This window comes from Phalacrocorax carbo, chromosome 4 (assembly GCF_963921805.1).
Source record: "Phalacrocorax carbo chromosome 4, bPhaCar2.1, whole genome shotgun sequence".
Classification (NCBI taxonomy): domain Eukaryota; kingdom Metazoa; phylum Chordata; class Aves; order Suliformes; family Phalacrocoracidae; genus Phalacrocorax; species Phalacrocorax carbo.
In genome coordinates, this window is record NC_087516.1 from 81342043 (window position 1) to 81362382 (window position 20340).

Below are 20340 nucleotides of genomic sequence, written 5' to 3' on the forward strand. Positions count from 1 at the left end.
CCTCCTCGGTAGAGCCACTACCAAGTCAGTCATTTCTCACTCTCTGCCTGTACTGTAGGTCTTCTTCAATAGTTTTAGAAAATCTGGACTATTAAAATACCAGAGCGCACGTTTTCTGCAAAGCTTTGCAATAGAAATCTGTTCTGTACGTGGTGGCGCGTCAGAACACCGCCTATCATTCACGCCTATGCTTATTTCTGAATCAGCATAGAAAAAAAATAGCCCATGCACAGGCATTCTCCTAAATATTAAATATCCTCCTAAACACTATGGCGCTCTCCCCATCTTCACGATAGAAGCAGTAACTCTAGCACTAACAAGATTCCTGTTTAAACACAAATGTGCTAGGGATTGTTACAGAAAAGTGTCTTTTGATCACGCAACAACCCGAATAGTCACCAAAATATTTACGTGAACTTTTCTAGCTTTAGCTACGTTTTTGTCTGAATTGGCCCTCCCCTCTGCTCCTTCTGCCTCTCCCATTTCCTCGCCTGCCATCGTCGTTCGTGCTCGTGCTCCCTCCTCTAACACCTATGGGCTTTCTGATCTTCTGCACCATTAGTTCGGCATTGCTGTTACTCGTCTCTTACAAACTGGGATCTCAAAGCAAAACTGGCCAGCACCTGAGTTTCACTTTTTCGTGATATTTCCAGCAGTAAAACGCTCCACAGAGGAAGATCTCATTCTGCTTTGAACAGCGTCAGAGCAGCAGGTCACTATCAGGACCTGGAAAAAAAAATATCCCCAAGTGAGCAAGACACTCAGCGTTGGCTTTCAGTCCCAGGTGGCTGTGTCTTTCACAGGGATGTCTCTCCTTCCTCCAGATAAGTTTTAAGCCCCTCTGTTGATTTTCTGGGTGGGGAGGCTACAGGTTATGCCGCTGAGAAAGCCTTTTGGCTACCCTGTCTTAACGCGGTTGTGTCACCAGCTCCTTCGCAGCTGTGCTGGAAGCAGTGCCCACCCAGCCGTGCCAGATAACGGCCTGAAGAACCCTGATGTTCTGGGCTTTTTCCAACTCCCAGAAGCTTTGGCTGCACTGACATTTAATTGGTTTCTCCTTAGTAACATTTTTATTGTGGAGAGATCTAACGGTTTTGTGTAGAGAAGTTCCTCCTGCTCCATGCAGGTTCTCACACTGCTTTATAATCACTCGACACGTATATCCGAGCGCCTTCCAGAAGTGCATTTGAGCATACGACTAACATCTGTCAGGCAGCAGTCGCTCTTTCTTCCCTCCACTTCCTAGGGGAAAGGCTGCATGTGCCAGTGCCGTCCCGGTATTTTTAACGTAAATTCATTATCCCTGCTGTTCCGCGCTAACGCTGTATAGGGCGAGCTGAAGTACGTCATGCGCTGCCAGCAGCAGACCCCGATGGCTTTGCAGCACGGGAGCAAACCAGAGGGCTCGCGGGGGGGGCGAAGTCTGGCGTTTGAATGGCTCCCACCGCTTCCCTCCGTAACTGGTGTTGAACAGGAGTTGTTTTGTCTCTGGAATTTCCCCTTCGACCGTCGCTGCTGTGCAAACTGTCATGTTTGCTTTGAGCGTAGCATGGAGGAGTTTGCTCTGCTGCTGCGTGCTTGGGAATTACCTGATGCAAAAAGACCGTCTCTCCTCCGGGAAGCTCGCAGGGGGAATCTAAGGCCAGAGACAGCAGGCAGGTTCAGGCAGAGGAGAGGTGACGGAGCAGTACTCTGGATTAAATTAAACTCAGTGTGCGGTCGACAGATGCATTTCGGTTTGGGGTGCATGACAGCTGCTTTTTCTTTTCTTCCAGATTTTTGAACACTCCCAAGGTCTTTATACCACTGATCAGAACAGCGATTTGCAAGGGAACTGAGCTGCCTCCGAGGACAGTCTCTTTGCCGAGACACCAATGAACTCTGAAAAGAGTTTGAAAGCTGTAGCATTGTGCTGGTGCCGCTCTTAAAAGAGTTATTCCCAGCTAGGTGTCGCAGCGGGGATGAGCCGAGGCCGTTGGCAGCCAAGAACAGAGGGCAAGGCTTTGATTCGGTTCTTTGTGGTAGCATTTATCCTGGATCCTATAACTCAGTTAATGCATGCCCAGCGCTTTTCTTCCCTCTTCACCTTTCATGACGGGTGCAGGATTATACTAGTGTGCCTGCGTCTAGTAGTTAGTCCTCCAGTCCGGGGGGGATTTTGGGGCAGACTGCTGTGTTTCTCTGAGCTCCGACGCTTTTGCAAATTCACGGTGGTAAATACCAGGGGAAGGACTAAACCCGAGGGCCAGCCCTAAAACTTTGTTTGACTGAACCATTTATGTGTTTCTAGCTTCTTAATGATCTCTGGCAAGGGGATTTTGCCAACTGGTGTTAATGTAACACGTCCATCTCCCCTTCCACCCCAATTGTCAAAAATTATTTTACCTTCAAGCCCTTTAAAGCTGTAGTGTGTCTCCTGTTGATGTGATCGCTTTCCTTTCTCTCTGAGATGTGAAAGGTTTTGTTAGGCCCTTCCCAAAGGGCGTGTGCACATCACTGTAGTTAGTGGTGAGGTTTTTCTAATTTAAGCATTTCTAATAATCCCTCCCCGTTCTGGTAGAATTAGGGAGTTTTTGTGGCTCAAACACTTACTTATAAAGCCAAGAATAGGCACCATGTTTTACAAGGTGAATCAAACCTCGTGACTCTTATCTCAGCGCGTATCCTTTAAACTGGCATTTTATTTCTTGCTCTGTCTGCGTGCAAAACATCAAGGTCACTAAAGCAGCATGGGTTGCAACCCCTGGAGATGTTTATACGGCTCAAGTATAGGGACATTTTCCTCTCGCTTTGCTCGCAGGACCCAGACCTGGTTGTGCTGCTCCTTTTCCCAGTTTGACCACTAAGAGTATTTATCAGTCTGATTCACGTCGTGTGGGCGACCTGGCTCGAAAGCCCTTGATTGGGTTTTTCCTCAGAACTTCACCACCCTTGTTTAAGCCCTTGCTTATGAACCTCTCTGGAAATGTTGAGCAAAGCCCAAATGTGCCTTGGTTCCCTCCATCCCCGTGCTTTTGCTAACTGCTGCAGCCGATGTAGGACAAAAAGACGCATAGCTGGTTATACTTTTCCCAGGCAGTCATTTTCCTCTGTGTCTATTTTGGTATGCTTTGGCCTTAACCATTCCAGGGGCCAAAGGCGTCCTGCTCTGCAGCTCTCATTTGCTTCTGCAGCTGTTGCGTGGCTTTGGGAGGTGTTAACTCTAAGTTGAGGCGGGTTCTTGTGGGGCTTGGGGTGATGCTGCAGCAAAGGAGTAGCGATTTAACCATACAGCCAGTGATTCCCTCAGTGATTGTTGTTACGTCGAGTGGTGTTGCGTGAACAAGTTACCTGGGGCAGATTTGATCATACGCTTATCGTAGGCTAGCTGCTTCCTCCGAACAGCTAGCGTGCAACATCTCGCTTGTAGGCAACGTATGACAGCTTCCTCAGGGGTGAGCTTTACTGTCTCTGCTACAAGTACTGCTCCGATTCTTGCTTCTTGCCACAACTCGATGCTGTGCCTGGATCCTCTGTTATAGGTAACCTTAATTTTGTTTCTTTGAACACAGAGGTAGGCTGCAGTCTGGAAATATGCGTCTTGAGCTAAACGTTGCCAGGATTTCGTCCTCCCCGGGACCTTTAAATTGGTTGCAGAATAATTAGAGTCGCTTTTTTTCTGCGTGCATAACAGCGAGGCGCTTCCGCATCAGTTTGGGAATCGACCCAAGGGTTTGATGTGGGTTAGTACATTCAGGTACGTGGGATGAGCATACCCACAGCAAAGTAGGTACGAAGATATTCAGATAAGAGCTGTGCCTCTGCCAAGTCTCCTGTCTAGTCTCTTACAGTCCTGCACTGGCTCCGGTTGCTGCAGTGGGTGACGATGCAGGGAGCCACCAGGACCAGGGACCGTCGCAGCCTGCATGTGGGACCTGGGTCCAAGTGGCAACAGAGACCTGAGCTCCGGCAAGCTCAGGCAAGGCGAGGGACCACCGCCCCCACGTACTGTATATCGCAGTGTAACTGCAAAGGGAAGGCATAAACAGCTTTACCCTGGCTAATGCAGGAGCCCAACTACTTTAGCCTTCCTTTTGTGCCTCACGGGACTTTTAACTCTTGCCTGGTGCTCAAGTAAGGCAGCCTCTCTGGGGAGCGCGCAGACATTTCTGTCCTGGGATCGGCGTGTGCCGGCATGCAGCCTGCCCGTAAGCTTGCTGCGTCCTGGCCCCTGCGCCCGGTAACAGCATTTTCTGCTTACGCAAGCACAGTCGTCCCTCAGCGCTGTCAGGGCTGACCCTTTGAGTTAAGAAATGATAAGTTCCTTCTAGCTATCTTATTAAAAACAAAAAGAAGAAAAAAAAGAAGACCGAAGTGCTGGAGCCACCCGACGAACATTTTCACAGATGCCGCCAGCTTTAAACTGTGGGTTATCTCGGTGAAGGCATATTACAGAGACTTTGCTTTTAAAAGCAGCTTAAAACTTTCATTTCATTTGGCAGTGCATGTTTTGGGCTCGTATGTGTGCATCCCCAGGAAAACCCACAATCCAGAGCGTAAGGCAGAGCTGGTGCCCACTTACTCATCCCTGCAGCAGCAGACTGCAGTTCAACTTGTTGCTTTTCTCACCTCTTTTCTGCTCTTAGGAGACACCCTCTAAAGCAGGGATAACCTCCCTAAACATGCTTATTCCCTTCTAGACAACCCGCAGCCTCACAAGGTTTCAACAGCAGCGCATGGTTTCTGAAAGCTTCTTGCCGTTTCCAAGATGATCCAAGAACGGGAAGGGACTGCAATTCCGAACCTGGCAAAGATGCAGTCGCTTTGCTGGCTAACCTATTACGGAGCAGGTGTCACCCCCGAAGTATTTCTGCAAGCCCCCCGAAAGAGGAGCAGAAAGCTAGAGGAGCAAGCTCTTGAGACATGAGCCAAGAGGTAAGAGTGAAGGCTGAGCCACAGCTTGGACTTTGCAGGCTGTTTTGGAGAGCACGACGGCTCTCTGGGGTGGACTGATCTACCACCCCCGTTGTTTGTCTCTGAACCTCCTCCTGAGATGATCTCTGAAGTGCCCTCCTGCAAAGAGGTGCAGCCTCTTCAGCCCCTCTGTGGCACCAGAGGAGAAAGAGAAAGCACTAATTGGAAGATCTTCTTAACTTCCTCACCTTCTCAGGCTCTCCACAAAGTGAAGTTCCTCCTCCTCCTCCATACTGCAGGCCTTGAGCTGTTGCAATAAGCCCTAGAGCTGCCCTCTGTGGTTGTTCAAAACTATGCCGACCTCTTCCTCTCAGTGAGGCTGAAGATGCTGTGCAGAAGAGAACAAACAAGAGGCTAAGACATGGGTCTTTTTCACTTGCCTCAGCCTAAACACCAGCCTCCTCCGGGCTTTCAGTGTTCCAAGAGCTTCCCACCCTTCTAGGCAAGGAGTTTGTTTTCTGGAAGAAGAAAATCAGTAGTTTTGTGCTAGCAATAGCTGGAGTCCTCTTGTACTAGGAAAGGCATTTTCTCCCTCTCCTTTGCATTTTGTATGAACGCAGAAACTAATGTGGAATGAGAGTTGTAATATCGGGAAAGGGGAGATCAGAACAGAATGTTCCCCTGGAAAGGGTTTGATGCAATTTGAAGCTGCGTGTAGAAGATTGGCTGAAAGGTAAACTGATTTGGGCTAAAAAAGCTGGTGCTGTTAAACTGTGTTAGTGATTCTTTAGCAGATGGTCCAAAATAGCTTTTTTCATGACCTCTGACCTCTACGGAAGATAATCATATTTTTGATCTTAGACTGAAGGTGCAATTTGTGCTGGAAGAAACTTACGTTCTTTAGAAACCATCTCAGGGTGGCATTTACTGTCGAAAACATTGCATGGAAACTTAAAGAAAACAAACCAAAAATCACACATCTGAATCAACCCTGGGTGAGCGTTTGCAGAGCATTGTGGCTGAGCTAGCCAACCACGCTGAATTGTGGTTATACAGGCGTTGTGATCCACCTTTCTGCCTTCATGGCGACACAAAACCTCTAATAAACACCCGTGTACTGCGAGAAGGGGTTGCGATTAGACGAGCAAGGATCCTGCTTGGCACGCAGGCTCGATCCATTGACTGTATGGGTGTCGTCCCCCCAGGCGAAAGCGGTCCCCTCCAGTCTTCCCCTGTTGCGTCGGTGTTGTGGCGCCCGTACAAGGTGGTAGGTGCTGAAGTGGGTGTTGAGTCGGAGGGGTGCGTTTCGAGGGCAGTAATTGGTCGCCAGCGGTTGTCTAGGATGTTGTGGCTTTTTGTACAGCAGAAAAAATGATTTCTGGTTGAGTTTCAAGCTAGGGGACTGTTTTCTGCCAAGCTACCCACCCCCGCCGTTTCAACAGTACGTTATCCTCTTTTTCTTTCCACTGGTCCTCTTATGCACCACTCAACAGCTGCTGCATTTAGTCCCAGAAGCTGTAGTTGGTAGCGAGCAAAGTGATCTCCATATAACCTCTCTGTTACTCATAAATGTGCATTATGAAGCTTAACCAATGGTAATAAAACGTTTTGCTTTCAACATGTGGTCCCTGCGGTCCAATGTTCCCATCTTCAGGCACCATCATTACAGCAGGGCAATGTATTGCAGTTATTCGGTTGCCCCCTAGGAACGTGCCTCATAATGTTGGATGCAGGGATCATCGATGGCTAGCAGTGCATGTGGATACCCGGCGAGGAGAGATGGAGAACACCGAGCAGAGCAGTAGCGAGTCGGTGGTGGTGGCTTCCCCAGGGAGAAGCAGGGTCGCAAGGTCCCTGTGAATAAATCTGCCACGTACATGTTGCTCCCCTGGACACATTTGATTTTTGATGAAGACTGTATCTTGACAGTCAAGGGAAAAATGCTGCAGCGGGAGGACTAGCTGAGGCACTTGGTGTCTTGCTTGGCTGTGACCCAAAGGTGCAGACCCATGGCTCCATGAGGTAGTCACGCAGCGCGATCTCATGTTAGAGCCTCTTCAGAGACCACAGTGGTACATTGGGGAACAGAAATAGATTGCATGCCTGATACTTGGTGTTTTTCTCATCCCTTTCACATCTGCTCTGCAGGTTCATGGTTTTATACATTGGGTTTTTCTTTCCTGCATACAAAAAAGGGTATTTTTATGTCGTCCTGCACGATGGATATTTTTGCGCAGGGGGGAAAAAAAGAGGCTTCTTGTCCACGTTTAAGTAACCACACAAAATGCAGTAAGTCTGCATTTGGGATTTCATTTTGGTTTACACATCACTGATGCTTTTATTGAAAGCATCTTCTCACGTATAAAAAAATTTAAAGGTCGTATGATTTTCCTTCTCAAAACCGAAAGCAGGGATCTCCAAGCGTCATTTCTGTGCTGCGGTGGGTTGGATTAGCCCTACAGCTGGTATTTGTTGTACAGGATGCGTTTGCTCATACTTGAAGTTTATCGTGTTTAGTTTCAAAGCAGAATTTCCCAGGCAGAGCACTCCCAGAGCGGTAGCAGTACATATCTGAATATATAGCTTTTCCAGGCAACGATAGCACAGCCTTTTTCTGGAGACTGCCATTTTGTAAATAAGCCTCTTCTTGAGCAGCATGGCTGGGACTACGGAAGATGGATGATTATTTCTTCCCGGAATCGGTCTTCTGCTGCAGGATCTGGTTTTTGTTGCGATAATTAGCATAGAATTAAAAATGGCCCTGCATCTTCCGTTCACATTACACCTCTGATACCGACTGATCGGGGGTTGCATTTTCCTCGGCAATAGGCTGTGTCTGGGAATCACTTTGTTCACTGCTGAAAATCAGCATTTAATTGTGGTGCACAGATATTTGCAGGCTTCGACACAGCAAAAGACTCCGCCTCCAAAAATAAAGCATTGCTCCTAATAAACTTTCAGATGATTTGTGTTTTGGAGACTGGAAAAGTTGCCAAGAATATTTAGAATAAAATCTAGCGCTCCAGCCGAAGCAGGATTTTACAAATGCCTTTAAAATCCAGAGCTCGGGCTGAAGGTGAGGTCATGGGCTAGCACGCAGCCTTTTCTCCCAGAAAATCTGTAATAGCTTTTATTTTTAAAGACTTAACAGGGTTGCCAGTCCAGGTGGAGGCAAAATTGCAAGGGCTCTCAGTGTGGACAGTGGTGTGACCTTAGGACAAACTAAAGCAGCAAAAACACAAGGCAATGTGAAAACTTCCTTGTGAGAGCAGCGCAGGAAATTACTGTAGAATTTGATGCAGTGTCCTAGCATTAGATTTATTATCCTCTGCCAAAAGTCCTTACAATCGGAAGACAGGAAAGAACATGTTATTAAAAGACCTGGAAAATGAGCAAGTTTGGTACGGGAGTTTTCACGCTGGTAAGTTTTCCGTGCGTACAATGTTTGGGTTTGGTCTCAACGTTGAGGTCAACGGTACTTAAACCAAAAGTTATCCCAGGACCTACGTATGGGAAATGGTGATATATGCCAGACTTGCAAGATCAGGCTTGAATACAGCCCTGCAAGATGCTTCTTTGCCCATCATAATGCTCAGCGATTGCTTTTAATCCCGCAAGGCTCCACCACCAATTACGATAAAGCCGTGGTGTGCAGCCTGGCCCACTTCTCCCCCATAGCGCTTGCTCTTCTACGCCGATGGACTTGTTCCTCGCTGGGTGGCAGGGTCGTGGCCACTACACGCGCTTGCCTCCTTTCCCCAGACCTTGCTGGCTTTGGCAGCAAGGCTGGATGTATCACTTGAGCAGTTTTCTTCTCTGGACTGTGGGTTGAGATAGTTGCGTTTCCCCACCTTACGCCTGCCGAAATCACAAGCCCTCCTCACTGCGGGGCACCGCCAACCTCACACTGGCCTTCTCCAGCTCCCACGTCTTTTCCAGGTTCCTTTCTTCCCAGCTGTATGTCCGCAAAAGGTGGATCCACATCCGTAGCCCCTGGATGCGCGGCCTTGCTTTTTGCTTGTTTAAATACAGGTCTTTGTGGCAGTAGTGGAAATAAGTGACCTGGCTTTGTAACTCTTTTTTTCCCCCTTGGGGTGTTTGTGTTATCTGCTTCTGAAAAACCATCTCTCTAGTGCGTGCTCTCTGATGAGGAAAATGCCTGCAGCTATACTGAAGCACACCCAACATACCCTGCCAACTCCAGCAAGCCAACACTTTTGTTTTAAGAAGAGCTTTCTTTCCCCATAAAAAGATTCGTAACCATCCCGGTCGCACCAGATGCTGGACAGCCAGATGTTGCCTTGTACAACACTTGGGAGAGCCGACGGCCATGCACGCAGGGGCCACTTGTGCTATTCAGTGACCTTTTGGGGTCCTTACTGAAACACAGTGAGAATCGAAGGTCTGGTTTCCCCTTTTTCATTTGCCGCTTTCGTTTCGGGAGAAAACACCCTGTTTTCGCAAGCGCTGAGCTCCCGAGGTGAGGGGACGGAAGGGCACTGCTGGAGCCTGTCCCAGCTTGGTAGGAGCCGCTTCCAGCCCAGGGTAAGGTCTGGGACCAACGCAGACCTTAGCAGGGAGGTTTCCTGCACCGTTTCCAGCGAGCGGAGTCGTTGCTCTTCCAGCATGAATATAAAGGTAGGATTGGGCTTGCTGCTTGATGTGAGGGAATAAAAAGGCAGATGTCAGTGGCTGGAATAGGCGATGGGCCGGTCGGAGGGAAGCGTGTGCTTCAAGAGAGAAAGGGGAAGAGCCTGACGTCCGTCGGGATGAATCCTCCTTTTCCAGCCTCTTTCCAGGAGCATGCTGATTCTAAGTCCTTCTCTGGAGCATTTTCCTTCATGAAAATGAAGACAGGACATAAGGAACATCAGTGTTTACTAGACCACCTTCATTGTCTTGTTCTTGCATTAATTGTCCTTTGACTGGTAGGGTGGTTAAGAGAAAAAAGCCGGCTTAATGCATGGTCAGAAAGCTAAAAAGAAAAACAAACAAAGAAGCAAACCAGAAATAAATAGGTAAATAGGCTAACTGTAAGATAGCGTGTAAAAGGAGGCAGTCTGCGGCGCGACTCCTCTGTAAAGTGCATGATAAGCATCGGCGAAGCTTGTTGCAGACACTGTGCAGGCTTTCCAGGGTTGCTTTTGCTAGACTTTGAGTATCATAGTTGCAAAGACTCGTAAATGTTCCGAGAGACTCTTGGTTTTGGGGTGGGTTTATTTTTTTCGTGAGCAGTGACCACTTGCTTTCTGAATGGGCTTGTAGTGATGGAGTTAATGGAGCTGTTCTTTATCGTAACCTACAAGGTGTCAGTCGTTTGCTCGTATGTGTTCACAAGCTGAGCCGTAGCATTATGCATCTCTCCGCAATGGTGTGATTTGAAGCACTTTTGGTGTGGCATGTGCAGTTTGCAGTGCTGTCTCTTTTTAATTTCACCCCTAGCTATCCCCCGCGTTCTACCCGTGTTTCGGACACTGAACCAAACCAACTTTGAAACTAGCACTTTAAGTACTAGTAGTCACTTTGCTTATGACTATATTGAGCACTGCACTTTTGTAAGTACTATTAGCACTGAGTTCTGAACTCTTTATTTTCCCCAGTCTATTTTTAGCCTCTTAGGCGCAGTGTTAATTCCTTAGGGGCCATCAGAAGATAATTTAGAGGTGTATGTGACCACTGTCCGGTGCCTGACTTCCATTACATATCTGTTAGCGATTTTATAAATTAGGGAACTAAACCCATCCGAGCTTGTTTTACACAACAGAACGAACATCTGAATCACTGACAGAAGTGATTTAGATGTGGTTGTTGTAAACTTTGAGGTCACCCGGAGACCTAAGCGCATGGCTTTTAAAAACACCAAAGATACAGGAGAAGTCTCAAAAGGGATCGGGATGGTGCAAGATTATCTAATTTACACTTGGAATTGAGCGGACCGCAGGACGCGAAGCAGACCCGGAGTGAGAAACGTAGGGCAGATGCTCTTGGTTTCGGTACGAGACCCCGGTCTGCGTTAGCAGGGGGAGTCCATGGGACAGCGAAGTTAAAACCAGTCTGAGATGCTGGTATCAATAAAGACTGCACTCAAGCCATTGCAATAAAAGCCGTCATTGTGCCTGTACTGAAAGTGCTGTTGAGATTGATTGTGGGCTTAAACTACAAAAGGTATTTTTAAGTAAAAAGACTTCCAGATTATTTAGAAGATGGAGCATAATAACCACGGGGTTTGCTGTTGAATATGAAAAGCGGTGTTAGGAGTTGATGAGGTCTCGCGTTAGGAGGCAATTCAGATGTGCATCGCTATTCTTGTTAAATTCCTGTGGTATTTCAGTATGGACGGTCGGGGACCAGAGCTCCCTTGCCAGCAAGAAATCGGTAGGGTAGAGTCTGTAATAAACATAGTCATAAATCTCCAGGATTTGAAATGGGATGATGAACCCTGGAATGCAGAATAATCTGGGTTTCGATGTCCCAAACCATCCACTCTCAACCAGCTGATGGTGTTTTGCTTCACTAAAAGCCCTCGCGGGTTTTCCATAGCAGCAAATAAATCACGGTGGACGCGAGAGTGCTGCGTTTCCTTTATGGTGGGGCACCCGCGCTTGGGTCTCCTGCTCATCCTCGTTGATGAGCCGATAGTTGATCCAAGTCCTTCTCTGGCAATACGGCTTGATGGGAGTTTCTCCCTGGTGACACTTGATGGATAAACCCTGCTGTTACAGCATGCTCAGTTTGCACAGAGAGGAGTGAATTAGGTCTTCTCCTTCACTGCTAGAAGCAGACATGATGGAAATAACCTTCAGCAGCCAAAAAAGTAGTGGTATTGGGTTTGCTTGTTGCAGCAGATGAAGTATTTTCCCTGACCAGCTCCAGCTTTGATGGCTGGTTTTGCTTGGGCTCAATTCAAGCTTCCTTCTTCAATAGACCTTCATGGATTTGGGTGTTCAGTGGGAACCGAAGGTAGTTAAAACCCACAAACCTTGAGCAGCCCCAAGTATTATGCTCTTATATCCTCTATTGTTGGATTTAAAAAATGGAAATGTAAATAGAATCCAGATTTTTGTTGTTTGTTTTTTTTTTTTTGTCTTTCTCCCCCCAGCCAAATTAACCCTGCAAATCTAGCTTTAAAGAAATAGCGCCTGGCAATGATGCTGCTATATCTAAGCCCCCCAAAATGATGGCGGCCGAGGGGACAGCCTCTTCAGAAAGTACCTTGGTGACTCAGAGCCTACATCCCGCTCGCTGTCACGAGGATATAGGCGAATCCCTTGGAAAATTCACCCCCTGCAGCGAGCTCACAGGTCTCGAGTCCTTGGAAATTAAGCTCCTGAGAAAGCGGGGTGTGGAGCAGGTCGTGTTTTTTTTTTCTTATTTTCCCCCAAAGGTGTAGTTTTTTTGCCCCTTGGAGTTGGCATCTCGTCCTTTGGGAAGGTAAAAGTAAGAGTTTTCTCCTGCACGGCACACGTGAGGCCCGAATGCAAAGCCTAGCACAGCACCTCTCGCTTTGGAAGGACCTTTTAGGTGGAAAAAAAAGCTCATGTAGGGATTTTTAGTTGTTTGGGTTTTAAGATAGCTCATGGGAAGCGCATTGTAACAACACACAGGCGATGTTTTACCGACCTTTTCTTTTTCTCCAAGAGAGACTTTTTAATTTGCTTTAATAATTTAGAGTTCGTTTCCTTGAAAGTCTTTCTGGACCCATGAAAATGCCCTTGAAATGAATCAAGTTTATCAAAACAAATTGTGCATTGCAGGAAGCAGTCTCAAAATGCACACACACCCGTGCACCCATCCACGTGTACGTGCATGTGTGTATGGGTGCGTATACGTATAGATAGATATATTTTTTCCCCAACTGTTCCTTTTTTGGGGGGGCTTGGTTTGGTTTTTTGGGGTTTGTTTTCCCCCCACCCCCCCGGATATTAACCAAAAGGTGTTTTAAAGTCATGGCATGAAAACTCCTAAATGTAAATCTGAGTACCTTGTGATGCTAATTAACAGGTTCTTCTGAAACTTTATGTGATGCTTAATATTTTTCTTAGGAATTTTTGTTTAATGTTAGATCATTGTTCTGGAGGATGTTGGTCCTACTGGCATTAAACTAATGGAAATAAAATGCATGTGTTACAAGTGTAGAAACGGTGAAGAATTAAGTGTGAACTTACTGTACGATACTGATTCTGTCTTCAAACAATCTGTTTTGCTGTTCAATAGTTGACATATGGAAATGCCAATGTACTGTAATTTAGCACTTTTCCAATGGACCCTGTTCTCACTACACCCGAGGGAAGAAGCGGGTTTGGCTTTTGGGCCGTCCGGGCTCGACCTCTGCTCCCTTTCTGCGTGTTTTGGCACCAGAATTGGCCGGGGGGAACTCAAATTTGAGGTTTTCTCATCGGTTCGGCGGCTGGCGCGGGGCAGAGGGGCGGTGGCTCTCTTGTTTCCCTAGCCAAACCGGGGCAATTTGGGTGAAGGCCTTGATGCGGGTGGATGAGCTGGCAGCATCCTGGTCCCCCAGCGCATCCCCCTGGGAAGCCAGGCTGGGGACGGGCTGCCCGAGCTGGGGTGGGACAGACGCACGTCTGAAAGGCAGCCGAAGCAATCCGTGGACCCTGAAATGAAAAGGCAGAAGGGTTAAACTACCAGCCACCTCCCTCCGGCCCAAAGCCTCCTTTCCTAGTGTTAACAGGGTGCAAAGTGTTACTTGTCATGTACTGTACTGAAAGGGTTAATTGATCAGTGACTGTATTGTACTGTATGAAAACTCATGAATTGCCTTGTATTGTTTCTAATGGACTGTACCATGTCCCCCCACCGCCCGTTCCCAGCCTTGTCCCCCGGTTTTCCAAATGACGCATGTTATCAGTTAGGTCCTCCAAACTCTCTGGTGCTAACTCTTCCGTATCTGATGGTGCTTCTGCGGACGCTAACTGACGACATGCCGACCCAGAGCTTGAAGTTCACAACGTCTTTCTTGTCTGTTTGTATGAAGTCGACACACACACACACACACACACGCGCGCGTGCGATCACTAAAAAAAGAGAAGGAAAAAAAAAAGAATTATAAACTTGAATTTGTTTCAAAGCATCATTGACAATCTAATGTTTTCTATGTCTGCTTTTATTTGGGATGGCTTTTCTAGAAAGCAGCGCGCCAGCACCTTCGCGCCGGGAGGGGATTTCGTCCCGTTCGCGCCGCGGCAGCTCCTCTGACAACCGAGGTAAGCCGCTCCCTCGCTGGCTTTTCAGGCTGTCGGCCACGGGAGGTCGATCTGTCAGGAGCCAGCCGGGAAGAGGAGATGCAGGTGCCTTCAAAGATGCCCGACCCTAAAAAGCTGCCGATATCCCCCTGACCACCCCGCCCGTACGTAGGTGGGCGCGGAGGGTCTCGGAGGGGATGAACCTGCCCCTTGCTTTGTAGCAAAAATTGGGTTTTTATGGGAACGGAGGCAGAAAATTGGAGTCAAGGGGAGCCGGAGCTCCCAAAGGCACCTCCGTCTCCTCCCGGCATCGCTCATCTCTGCTGGCAGAGGAGCCGCCTCCCAAGCCTGAGGTTTTGCAGGTGACGCACACCTCGGATGGCGTGAACAGACCCATCCCCTCCCAACCCCCCACCCCGACGCGAGCTGCTTTTTGGACAAAATAAAATCTGACTATATTTTATATCGATTTGAAAACAAAGTCTGATATTTACCCCTGTTCTCAACTGAATTTGCATATTGTTGTTTGCCACGATATTTGTTCTGTCTGAAAATAAATTTGCTTACTTGTGTAGTCTTAACTGTCTGCTCTGATTCTTATAATGGGATTTATCGCCACTCCAAGGTGCCTGCACGGTGGCCCTCCTTTGGGCGCTTCCCGTGAAGGCGAGAAGGAGATCTGTCTGCCCGGGAGGGGAAATCATTTCAGCCGAGACTCAGACTATAAATATTTCTCTCTCGGTTATCTCGCATTCATCTCCCCAGGGCTTTTCAATTTGACGTCGTTTTTTTTTTCCAGTCTTTCATCATCGGACCCTTCTCTCCGGTAAGTGCACGACAGAGGAACGGCCGTGCTTCAGCCCGCTTAATTTAAGAGATTAAATTGTTGCATCAGCATCTAACACTGGGTCGGTATTACAGCGCGTTGCGTTAGCGGGAAGTTGGCATCCGTCGCTGGAGACGTCGCGGTGGAAGGCAGTGCCCTCAAAAGGCTGGAAAAATGATTTGCACATGCGTTTCCAGGGACCTAATCAAATCAGCCAGCGGGTTCGATAAAAGGAATAAGCAAATGCTCCAGGTTTGCATGCGTTTGGAAACAAAACCTGTTGCAACACTTCAAGGTTTTGAGGGTTTTTCCCACCCCAAAAAAGCTGATTTTGGATTTAAAATGTTGCAGGCTGCTGTGGGAGGGCGTTTTATATTCCCTTAAAGACGTATCTGTATCTAAGGGGAATGTTTCAGGGGAGCTCAAGGGCTCAGGCTGTCACCCTTTCTTCCCGTCAGAAACTGTCCCTGTGCATCTGTTATTTTGAGTGATTTATCCTGCCCTCCAGGCACCGGCCCCGCTCTCTTTGCCTCTTTCCTCCCCTCTGACCTCTCTCTGGCTTTTTTTCCCAGTTTATCACGGTTTTGTAGATGCTTCCTGGCTGCTCCTCACAGTACGAGCAGCGCTGCCTATGGCGATGGACGCCAGCACGGGACGGAGGGAGCAGAGGTGGATCCCGTGGGGACAAGCTGGGAACAAGAAGCCTGGCTTTGTGGAGGGTGCGGTCAGGTACGTCTGCCTTCCATCCTCAGCAAAAATGTGGTGTCTGCACTCCAAAATGCTCATTTGTCACCTTTTACCCTCAAATCGGGGTGCGGTGGGCTCTGCTCGGTCCCCGGCAGCGCTGAGCATCAGTGCATCACCCCAAATGATGCAGATTTGCTTCCCCAGCTGATTTTTGGTGGCCGCGCCCTTCCGCGGGGCAGCTCTGCTGGCGCTGCCTCTCCCACGATGGCCGTGCCGCCGCTGTCACGAAAACGCCGAGGCTCGGCGGCGGGTGCTGCAGAAGAGGTGCGGGGTGACAGCGGGGTGCGGGTGACGGGGCCTGGGATAGAGCTGTTACGGTGCAGGGGGGGTGTGCGGGTGCCCGCAGGGTAACACAGATCCACGTGGGACACGGGGGTGAGGCTACTTGTGGGGGGTATGGGGTGCCCCGTCATGGGGTGCAGGGGGCCTGGGGTGCATGTGGAGACGGGGTGAGGAGGAGAATGAGGGGCCCCAGGGTGCCCACGCAGCATGGGGTGAGGGTGCGGTTTTATTCCCCTAAGCGAGGACAGCTACTAGAAGCCGCACAGTGACTCTAGTCTGAGGACACGTCCCGGTTCGTGCACCGGGGCAGAAGAAAGGACTTTACTGATTTATTTTTTTTTTTTTCACCATTTGGATTTTTTCCCTCTCTAAAAACCAGGTGTACTGTTAGGAACACGCCGCTCTTGGGAAGCAGTGGATAAGCCCAGGCAATGCCTTCTGCAGGCGGTGGTGGCAGTAAGTAAGTATTTCTGATTTGGGTTCCCTTGCGTTTTGTATCGCACCCTAAAAGACCCAGTTTCAGTGGAAAAACCACAAAAATAAGAAAGCAAGGGTAACCAATGAGTGATTTAATGTTACAGAGCCAGCATTTATTTATTTTTTGGTGGCGTTTAATGCTGCTTTCACCAGCATTGCCTTTCCAGAAGGTTTTAGCGCAGAAACTATTAGATTTTAGAGAGGGTGGTGGAAAATCTGCTCACGAAACACTGGAAGGCACCAGGGGCAGCAGTCTGTCGCCCGGGGGGATCTCTGGGTGAACAAGGCCAAAAACAGAGAGAAAAGTAACCCGGCACCCCGGGCAAACCCCCTGTTTCTGGATGGGGAGGTGGGAGCCTGGTGCCCCCCCAAAAATCAGAGGCCAGAGCCACTGGCCACCCTGGCTCCTAACGGAGATGCTCTTTGCAAAGGCAGCCTTCCCCAAGACTTGTGCGTCCGTGGCCCCGAGGGCATCGTTCCTTGGCCCCACGCATATATTTTCTGAGGCAGCTAAAAGCCTTGTTGGGAAAGATAGAAGGATGTCTTTCAAAAAGGCTGCTGAGGAGGAAAAGAGATGGCTTCTCTTTAAACCCGACCAGGAGGCCGTGTCCAAACCCAGTGAGGTCTGTCAGCTTAGAACTGGAAAACCCCATAGCAGGATGGATAAGAAATGCCAGCGTCGACTGGTTATGAAAGCCACGGCCAAGAAAATCTCCGTTTCACATCCCGATATTTGCTGCCTGGGAGAAGCGCTGGAAGAAACCCACCCCGTGGATCTCGGGAAGCTGCAGACACGAATGGTGAGATGTAGGGAGCATTTTGAGACCCTGAAAAAGTACTTTCAGGTTTTGCAGGAGGAAGGTGCAAGCACCCTTCTGAATGCTGATGAGAACGTGAAGAAAGGCAGCCTTAGTACCGCCATCGAAAGGCCCGAAGCTGTTGAGACCCATGCTGAGGTAGCTGCGTGAAACGGTTCACTTCCTAAAGAATTCAATAGCTGAAAAAGTAGGGACGGAAAGATTTCGGAGCTTATTGTGGTTTGATTTATCACTTCTCCCCAAGTTATTTCACTGCCAGGAGCAAATGGCTTCCTTCTCATCACTGAAGGATCATTCAAGAGAGACCTTGGGAAGAACAGTTGCGTTGGCCATCTCCAGCAGCCAGCTACCACAGCCATTTTTGGGATTGCTTGGGCATTTAAAGTCGGCCATGAGGGAAGATTTGGGTATAAATGGCTCCTACTGTGAGAACAACGAAGGCCATTTTGCACAGGAAGCTTGTCTGTGCCAGGGAAGGGCACTCAGTCCTCTGGCTGCCCATCCACCAAATGCTGAGGAACTGGAGGAAAAGTCACCGCTGCAAAATACGGGGGACCGTGGCAGCTGACCGGTGGCCAAGGAGGTGTCGAGGAGGCGTCGGTGAGTTGCAGACCTCTGAGTGCAACCTCAAACTCCTCTCTCGCCCACGGGGGAGCAGAGATGCACGCCATCTTCTGCACAGGTACAGCTTTACACGCTTCAGCCGGTGCAGCAAAGCCAAGTCTAGGGCAAGCTGTGCGTGCTGACTCCTGTTTCTTAACGGCGTCCTTCCTCTCAGTCCACCCTGGGACCACGGAGGACGCGGCCAGCAGCGATGAGAGCGTGATCCAGAGGGGACCCCGCAGGTACGCTTCAAATTTATAACACCCCCTCAGTTTTTGCACGGCGGAGGATGCGCTGCGGGGTGCCCAGGCAGGTTTTTTTCTCTCCGCCAGGCTCACAGCCAACATCCAGATCAGAGCGTAGCGCCGCAGGCTCCTGCCTTCATTAATTTTCTCTCGGCGAGGCTTTTCAATTTTCCCTGCCGGGGAGTCTGCTGAACATCCGCCCCAGTTGCTGCCTGGCAAGCAGTTTGGCAAGCTACGGTCCCTGCCGCTCCGTTGCAGGGAAATCCGTGCCTTTTCCCCAGAGCTCACTCTTCCAGTAAAACACGTCGGGCTGATCCAAGGACAGTCCTGGTTCAGGCTGCAACAGCCGTAGGTGCGAGGTTTTGCCAGTCCTTCCCTGACACCTGGGAGAGGACCTGCCATCTCAGATCGATACCTAAGAAACCTCTTTAGATCCTGATAAGGAGCTAAGAGAAATATATCTATTCAAGCTTTCCACTTAGGCTTTTCCTGTTAAATATTTTAATGGTGGTAAGGGACCAGTAAACAGAAACTTACCACCGAAGCGTATGCGGACGTGGATATGCAACTGTATGTCTCCGTATACAGGAATAGAAAGAGATTAGTAAGTAGTTACTGAATAGCTGTTTCCAATCTAAAGTTTAGGATTAGCAAGTACATAATTAACTAGCTTAACTAGCTTGCTAACAGCTAGTTAATGTTGTTCTCTGATTTTGCTGCAAGCCTTGGGGTACGTGGTATTTCTCCCAGCAGGAGCGATGTGAGACTTCCAAGTTAACGCACAGCCTTCTTTCCGATTTTGTTTCCTCGTATTAAATAATGAGGAAACCATAAAAATTTGAAAGACATAATTAAAAGCTGCTCAGTGTTTGTTTTAACGCTGCATCATAACCTCCTGAGACCCAGGGCGTGCTTTTTTTGGTCATTTTGGACAAGCCATGGGATGATTTTTACGGCGGGTGTCGGTCTCCCTTATGCATTTGAGGGCATGTGGCGCGTGCTGTCCGTGGGAAGCTCTCGGGTGGAAAGACTCATTGTCCACTGCCACGCCGGAGTTTTTGCCTTACTCAGGAGGCGTTAAGTTCTCCGCTGCAGCGCCATGAACGCGGGCAGTTCGGTTGAAAATAACCTGCTGGAAACAAATGAGCAAAGAAAACATCCAGGTGTGTGCAAACGGTTCCTGGCAGGCATCTTTTCTGGGTACTGAAATGGCAGACGGCGGGCAGACTTTAAGCATAGTGACAGAATTGTATTTTTAATATATATATATTGCTCTCTTTTACTTTGCTAAAGCTATTTTTAGATCACTTCAGGGGTGTGATGTTTTGAACGCTTTAATTTTCCCCTGCACCTCAGGGTGCAGTCCACAAGTGCGGCTGCTTTACCCAGCGGGGATTAAGGAAGCTGCGACCGGCTTTGGCGTTCCCGGCAGAAGAACACCCGCACAGCCCGAGTATGTCCTCAGCGATTGTCAGCTTTTCCATCCGACATGAAAAAAGCCCCACTGCGGGGACTTCACTCATCTTATGCTGCTAAAAATCCCAGAAAAGTTTCCCACCGGTGTTCTCCTAAAATCCCAGCCCTCACTGCCTGGGCCAGGCACTCGGGACTCGGGTGTACCCCACACTCCGGACCTTAGCAATATAATCACCAGAGTTATTACGTCATTATCACTATCCATTACTATTACATTCTGGTATAGAGGAGGCAGTAAAGCAAGTCAAAACTTGCAGCAGATCAAATAAAGATGGTGAAGTGAATTAATAATACGTATCTACTGAAATGATTGAAGAAAGGTATTGTTATTACATTCCCAGGTGAGCAACAGCCCTGCTGCCAACGCTTGGGTCTTGACACCCAGAGCGGGCGCAAAAGCTTACAATTTTGTTTTGTTTTTCTTAGAACAGACCAGCTTGCATCAAGGAGGGAGCGCATCCAGCCTCAGGGTCCTCCCTGGGTGCTCCACCTCACAGCAAGCTCTCCCTAAACCAAGTTGTGCAGCGGCGATCGCAGGCATCGGCTGCAGCCTTGGAGGAAGCTCGGCCTCTGCCGATTCCTGCCACGTCCCGCACCGCGGCAGCAGCCTGCTGCGGAGAACAGAGCTGGCGTCTTAGAAGTCCCAGCAGAAGGAAAGGAGGGTGTAGTGAGGTGGGGGTTGGTCTCTTCTCCCAAGATACTAGGATAGGATGAGAGGAAACGGCCTCAAGCTGTGCCAGGGGAGGTTTAGATTGGATATTATGAAACATTTC

General features: G+C 48.8%; 1 protein-coding gene across 7 annotated transcripts in view; it reads left to right on the top strand.

Moving 5' to 3' along the window:
• Positions 1-20238, top strand: part of PURG (purine rich element binding protein G) — a 30978-nt gene extending 10740 nt beyond the window's left edge. Inside the window, exons 2-6 of one of the 7 annotated variants that reach the window (XR_010372828.1) lie at positions 14037-14114; positions 14893-14919; positions 15015-15648; positions 16328-16408; positions 17025-20234. Coding sequence is in view for 2 of the 7 variants with exons in the window: in XM_064450654.1 (XP_064306724.1) it covers positions 4680-4899 (220 nt within the window). In the remaining 5 variants the exon portion in view is untranslated. Of the gene's footprint in view, positions 1-1775; positions 14675-14890; positions 14920-15014; positions 15931-16327; positions 16409-17024 lie in introns of those variants that run through there. The other 6 variants (XR_010372832.1, XR_010372831.1, XR_010372830.1 and 3 more) reach the window with 6 other exon arrangements.
• Positions 20239-20340: the final 102 nt, after the last annotated feature.